The 7,438-nt window shown below is 41.7% G+C and overlaps 1 protein-coding gene across 2 annotated transcripts; it reads right to left on the reverse strand.

Annotated features, from left to right (window-relative positions):
* Positions 1-2,204: 2,204 nt before the first annotated feature.
* On the reverse strand, positions 2,205-7,163 carry LOC105018018 (immunoglobulin superfamily member 1-like). 2 transcript variants are annotated; one of them, XM_013138535.4, is made up of 7 exons: positions 6,767-7,163; positions 6,515-6,550; positions 5,227-5,540; positions 4,863-5,147; positions 4,164-4,415; positions 3,876-4,043; positions 2,205-2,641 (listed from the first exon to the last, which is right to left on the reverse strand). In XM_013138535.4, the coding sequence occupies exons 1-7, from the start codon at positions 6,778-6,780 to the stop codon at positions 2,559-2,561; spliced, it is 1,152 nt and encodes a 383-aa protein (XP_012993989.3). In that variant the 5' UTR covers positions 6,781-7,163; the 3' UTR covers positions 2,205-2,558. The 2 variants fall into 2 exon arrangements, with proteins under 2 accessions (XP_012993989.3, XP_034143821.1); XM_034287930.1 differs by having other exon boundaries at positions 5,227-5,544.
* Between the last annotated feature and the right edge of the window lie 275 nt (positions 7,164-7,438).

Here is a 7,438-nt window from a genome sequence, read left to right on the forward strand (position 1 = left end):
TTCCTTGTTTCTCCTCCTCTGCGCTGCTGTGAGCCATTGGATGAGCCCAAATTAACACCCCATTATGTAGTGCACTTTTTTGACTACTTTTAGTTAGATCCTGGGCAAAGGAGGGCACTAAATAGGGCCCAGGGTGCCATTTGGCAGTCCTCCACACCTGCATCTTCACCAGGGAAGACTTACCTGGATAAGATCATTGCAACGCTATTATTACACACCTACAAACACATCCCCCCAGAATATCAAAACCATGTATTCCACCTATCATGTTATTTAGCCTACTCCAGAGAGATGGGACATGCTCTACTGCACATTAAACATGTCTGCCTGTGGGAGTACAGTGCAAAAACCGCCCTCTCATTTCCTGTCAAAATGCCTACATATTCTGTTTCTTATCTCCCACTGCTAATTACTCTCACTAGCTACAGAGAGATTAAGGCCGGCCCCATTTACACAGCTGGCCCAAATCTGACCCCGGCCATTGCAGAATATTCCACTTTGCCTTAAAAAACTCCTGGGTTGCTTTTGCAGTATATTTTGGGTCATTGTCCATCTGTAAAGTGAAGCGCCATCCAATCAAGTTCACTGAATTTGGCTGAATCTGAGCAGACAATTTATCCCTATACACCTCAGAATTCATCCGGGTGCTTGCATTCTGTCACGTCATCAATAAACACTAGTGACCCAGTGCCATTGGAAGCCATGCATGCCCATGCCATCACACTGCCTCCACTGTGTTTTACAGATGTTGTGGTATGCTTCAGATCATGAGCCATTCCAAGCCTTCTACTTACTTTTTTCTTCCCATCATTCTGGTACAGGTTGATCTTAGTTTCATCTGTCCAAAGATTGCTATTCCAGAACCGGGCTGGCTTTTTTAGATGTTTTTCAGCAAAGTCTGGCCTTTCTATTCTTGAGGCTTATGAATAGTTTGCACCTTTTGGTGAACCCTCTGTATTTGCTCTCATGAAGTCTTCTCTTTATGGTAGACTTGGATACTGATATGCCTCCCTCCCAGAGAGTGTTCTACACCTGGCTGGATGTTGTGAAGGGATTTTTCTTTACCATGGAAAGTTTCTATGATCATCCACAACAGTTGTCTTCTGTGGACATCCAGGCCTTTTTGTGTTGCAGAGCTTAGCAGTGTGTTCTTTTTAAACAAAACTGTTCCACGCGGTTGATGTGGCCACTCCTGATGTTCCTGCTATCTCTTTGATTAATTTTTTTTTGCCAGCCTAATGATGGCCTGTTTCACTTTTATTGTGAGCTCCTTAGACCGCACGTTTGTGGTTCACAGCAACAGCTTTCAAATGCGAATTCCACACCTGGTATCAATTCCACACGTTTTACCTGCTTAATTGATGAAGAAATAAAGGAATAGCCCACACCTATCCATGATACAGCTTGAGTCAATAGTCCAATTACTTTTGGTCCCTTTAGAAAAAGGGGGCTACGTATTAGAGCTGTAATTCCTAAACCCTTCCTTCAATTTGGATGTGAATACACTCAAATTAAAGCTGAGAGACTGCACTTTAAGACCATATTGAACTGTAACTTTAACATAGTTTGGTAAACAGCCAAATTAAAACTTGTGTCAGTGTCCAATTATTTACAGACCAAACTGTATGTGCAGAAATGTAATCAGAACCACTTGTTTTCAAACTTGGAACTTCAAGAGGAACACAAGTGTGAAAAAGAAAAAGATAACCAAAGTTCTTCACAATACTCTGAGGGCAGATATTTGGACTGCAGTTAAAAAGCCACAAATGGAATTCCTATTGATGGTCCCATAGACAAGTGAAATTACAAAATGCATAAGACACTACTTATCGCATTAGTTCCCCCCCAAAAAAAATAATCAGCTAAATCTTTCTAAAATAAATCTGAGGCAGACATTTAATCATCACTAACCACATTGAACATCTAGAGTTGTATTAAACTTAACCTACCCTTACCAACTAACCCTAAAATACCTGATGTTAAGTATTGCCTTAAACCTAGCAGCTAATCCGGAAATCAAATGTTTCTTTTTCGGGACATGATGAGAAAGACCTTGAGGGTAGCAATTTTTCAGGTTTTACGATCTGAACAGATAGACCTGGATCTCTGTCTCATGCACACATCTGTCAAGCCAAGTTTGACTTTGCTGTAAAAGATGAATCCACACAAAACCTAAACAAAGTATGTATTTTATTAATCTTTCATTTAAAGTTTCACAGCTCCTTTCAATTAATGGAAACCAACATTAAAACCAAGGAAAACATTTTGTCTATTTTGACTGATACTTAAAACAAAGTTAAAATTTTAACAGTGTGTAGGCCAGTTGTATTGAAAGCCATACAGCCTGAATATTTAGTGAAATAAATAAATAAAATGTAGGCGTTCTTTTTTAAAACTTACTAAATAAAATTAAAAATACTTCACTGTGATATGTCTCACAGGTATTCAATCAAGCTAAGGACAGAACCCACAAAATGTGGTCACTGAAAATAAATACTTTTTGTTAGCAGTTGGACTTGGTAATTTGGCACCGATCAGCTCATAGTCTATGTCCCACTTCAGTGTTCGTTTCCCACTGATTGGTCGGTCACATTAATACTGACAACTTGGTCTGTATTGTTCATCTCCTCTCTGGGTGGAGCTGCCGAATACAAAAATTAAACCATGAGGAAGAATGATTGGTAACTACAAAATATATCAGATATTGCTTTTAGATGTTAAACACGACAACTAATAAATACAAAATACAGCAGCCGAAGCATGTATCAAAATAAACTGCTGTATTTTTCTATTTTGAAAATACTAAAAATACTTTTACAAGGGAACATGAAATCACTTCCATCTATCAGTCCATTTGACCTGTCCCTTCACCAGAACACTGACTCCGTTGATTCCATCTATCAGTCCATTTGACCGGTCCCTTCACCAGAACACTGACTCCGTTGATTCCATCTTTCAGTCCATTCGATTCATCCCTTCACCAGTACACTGACTCAGTTGATTAAGTAGACAATGTTTGATAGCAACAGCTTTTCTCTGTCTAACGGTCATGCAATAAATCTGACATATGCAACCAGTTAACAGATCAAATAGTCACATATCCCTGTCATCACCCAGATGAAGGTTAGTTTTAAAGTAACCAACAGTTTGCTAATGACTCAATTGTATGATGTTTGGTAATGAAGAGCCTACTTGGCATCAGCAACATTGACTCAATAACAAACAAGTCATTCATAAGAAGACAACTGATGACACCTTTACTCATAGCAACTAGTTTCTGTAATTAATCATTTGATTGTAAATCATAAATATAATAAATGATGTCAGGCAGTCATTCATGCAATGTTATGCAAAATTATGATCCTACTAAACAGCTTCTTCAATTAGGGTACAATTTCGTACCCTCTCTTATCTTGGTGCACACCTGACACAGGCTGAATGTAGCAAGCTAACGTTCACTGTGTGGCTGCGACTCGGGTCAAATAGTTAGCTAGAACATTACACAAATCGCTAAATGATTTAGCCTGGGCTACTCAAACAAACACCAAAACCTAACATGAACTGTTAAAAATGTTTGCAATTCATGCTAAAAATAGACTGAAAGCTGGCAACCTACACATTTATCGCCTTCACCTTCTTCTTTGGGTATGGATTTATTTTCTGATCTCAACAAGTCTGGGCAAATTACTGAGTAGACACCAATAATTTTATGATGTCATCATGTAGACTTCTCACAAAGTATTTCATCAACCCTATCAAATACAGATTACAAAATCCTATTTTGTATTTGAAGAACATTTCAAATGCATGTATCATAATTAGTGCCCATGCACAACCATTGCCTCTAAGCTGTGTAGTGACTGAAGGATTCATACCTCGAGACCTACAGCCTTTCACTGCCAGAACAACAGTCACCAGCAGGAACAACAACACCAGCAGTAAGCTGCACAGCAGGGTCGGCCAAGACAAGGGCCACACTGGGCGTGGAGATCGTGGCAGAGACGGAGGCGGGGGCGGAGACGGGGGCGGGGGCGGGGGCGGAGCTGGGAAAGATGGACAGAAAAAAGAGAAAGATGGAGCGACATGTGGAGTTGCAGGCCAAGAGAAACAAAAACACACCCTATGAATAACAAACTAATGTTAAGACTGTATTTACTCCTCACCTCGCACTGACAGCCAGCTGCCATGAGAGGCTCCCAGCTCAGGGTTTTCACACCTGTACCATCCTTCATTTGACCTGGATACAGCAGGGATGGTCATCTCAGCCGGTAGCTCGGCCCTGATGAGGGACTCATTATCCATCCATTTATGAAGCTCAGCCGTGAGAATGGAAGGAGTTGTCTTATATCTGCAGCTCAGAGTCACAGATTCTCCCTCGGTCACAGGAAGGGCAGGGCTTACCAAGGCCACGCCCACTGTGCAGCACAGGACCGATTACAGGTACTTTCAATCTGTCAGTCATCATACTGAAGAAATCCAACACATGATCACAACAATGCATTGCTATAAAGACAGAAAGAGCCTCTCCACTTGAAGTCACCAATCACACATTAGTTAGCTAAGCCCATTTGCAAAACTGAGGTTTCATGCCAAACTCTGCGTGAGGCAGGCCATTAAAATCAGAAGCACGCAGTCAGAATTAAGTTGCCATTGACAACAATGAAAAGGTGTCATTATTACGACTATGTGGAAGTAATATCCCTATGACATGTTTCACATTTAGCAGACACTTGTCCACAGGGACACATTTGCTAAAATTCAGCTTTTGCATTTAAATGTAGAAAAATACAGGTGCTTCACAGGTGTTCCGGGGAGTCTCAGATGCTAGAATGTAATGAATCTGAGTGAAGAAGTGGACTTACACCCAGACACAGTGATGTTGACCGCATTACTGTATTCTCCTGATGCTGACTCACACCAGTAGACTCCAGTGTCTGACCAGATATCAGCAGCTGTAAAGGTGCATAAGGACCCGGTCATCCAGGCAGTGGGACAATCTACCACCCAGGGTTCGCCCCATCGCAGGTACCTCTTCACACTCCAGCCACTCGAGTTCCCCTGTGCCTCACAGCTCAATGAGACAGACTCTCTCATAAAGAACTGAACTTGGTTAGGACTGACACTCAGAGACGCTGAAGGAGACAGGTCTGAAACACAGGCAGAGACATGTAGACACTGAGGTCAGGGTTCAGAACATGACACAGAGACAGCGTCAATGTAACTCACCTTCAACCCACAGAAACTTGATTTCACTGAACTCTGTGTAAACGTGTCTCTCTGCTCTACACAGATACCTCCCTCTGTGATTCAGACCAACATGACTGAGAGTGTAGGAGCCTCCAGCTCCGTCATCACTGTCTGGTAGCAGCTCTGCAGAGAAGTTCTGGTCTGGATAAGAGGGCAGCCCCTCTCTGTAGGAAACTAGCCTGTACCAGGAGAAGCGCCAGCCTATAGAGGATCCATTAACCTGACAGCTCAGAGTCACAGAGTCCCCAGCATTCACCCACCAGGACGGAGACAGAGTCAGACCAGGACGAGGTCTTTCTAAAGGGAGGGGAGGAAAGATGTGACAGTGAGTCACACTTATCAAGGTACATACAGTTCACACAAAAAAAGGTTTGACCTTTAAAGTAAAGCCCAGTTATTGTTTTAGGATGAACATGCTCTCTTTCAGAAGCAGCAGGTACTCTTCCTAGGGTCCACAATAAATACTAATCACTACAAATAATTAAAAAACAAACATTTAAAATACAAACAAAATGCAACGTGTGTGTGTGTGTGTGTGTGTGTGTGTTCACAGCCCTCATGCTTCAGTGACGAAGGACAAGGGCTCCATGTGATCATGGCACAAGACAATTCACTTCCTTCAGACTGTAACCAGGGTCAACATTTAAACCAATCAAATGTAACGAAAAGCCCTTTTCACAAACTCCTTATACAGATAGGCCACCTTTAAACTGTCTCCCAACTAACCCAACCTCTGCCATGTGCAGATTACACTACACAAGTGTTTTTAAATGAAGTCTCTGCACTGTTTATAGAGATCAAGTCACTCTAGCAAATTATTCTCTCGTTTAATAAAGTTATGACAAAGCTAAATCAATGGACCACATCTTGATCAAAGGATTCTGAACAATAGAACTGAATACAATCGCAAGGCACATTAAGATAAAAACACCAGTGTTTCTCTCGTGGCCTGGGGCTCTGGGCTCATGCTCTGCTTTCCAATGAGCTCTGGGAACATTCAAACAACACTGTGGGCTACTTAAGAGGAGCTAAATGCACATCCACATGAAACTGATTCAGTTCAAGGGGTTAGTAGGACATTTCACCAATAAAACATACACTTTTCCATCATGATTAACAGTGAGTGGGAAAGGGATCACATACATTATGTTTAGAGGTGAAGAGAATTCAGGAGCTTTAAAAGGTCAAGGAAATGTTTGATCTGCAGTCCTAAATACAAACATTACAGGGCAACTAGTGTAAGCAATATGTAAGCTACTGTCCTCACCTTGGGGTTGTCCACAGTAGGTTAGAGCACTCAAAACTAGAACACACAGAAGATGTTTTAACATTACACAGTCGAGGAAACCCAATGTTGACCCCCAACAACTGCAACAATTACAAGGGGCAGACTGAGGGTTGATGACATTCAAATGGTTTCTTTGTAAACAGCTCAGGCAATGGGGCTGGAGAAACATAACTCAGATGTATGGATGTGAACACTGACCGTCCATAACTGACACTAACGCAAACTACTCACAGAGAATTGCCCATGGTGAGGGGAGCTCCATGCTGTCTGGGTGTTTTGTCTGCTTCACTTCTGTGGGGTTTTTATCTGGCTGTCGACATCCAACTTTAAGGTGCGTTACCTCCACCAGCTGGACTGGAGTGTGAACCAGAGACAGGCCAGGTTTGAATCACAGGAAGTCTGTTGAAGTGTTGACAGCGGTTGAATTAAACTAAGCAAAGCTCTGAACTGGGCACTTATTTCTATTTAGTTCCATAAACATTAGAGTTGTTCATCAGCATCAGTGTGTTTGACTCAGTCATTTCTCTCCAGACATCTGTGAAACTGTTTTACTGTGTTTGTTCAACAATGCTGTACTATCACATGGCTCAATTAGCACACTACTTAACTATCACATAGGTGGCTCAATTAGCACACTACTATCACATAGGTGGCTTAATTAGCACACCACTATCACATGGGTGGCGTAATTAGCACACCACTATCACATGGGTGGCGTAATTAGCCCAATATATTTATACGCTCAAAAATAGGGGTTCCGTGAGGGATCTATTGCATTCACTGTGGGGGAACCCTTTTTTCATTACAAATCATGTAGGTTCCATGAGGAACACAGGATCTACCCTGGAACCAAAAGGTTATGGTACAAAAACCGTATCTTTCATTAAGAATCTTTTGTTTCAT

This window comes from Esox lucius, chromosome 18 (assembly GCF_011004845.1).
Source record: "Esox lucius isolate fEsoLuc1 chromosome 18, fEsoLuc1.pri, whole genome shotgun sequence".
Taxonomy (NCBI): Eukaryota; Metazoa; Chordata; class Actinopteri; order Esociformes; family Esocidae; genus Esox; species Esox lucius.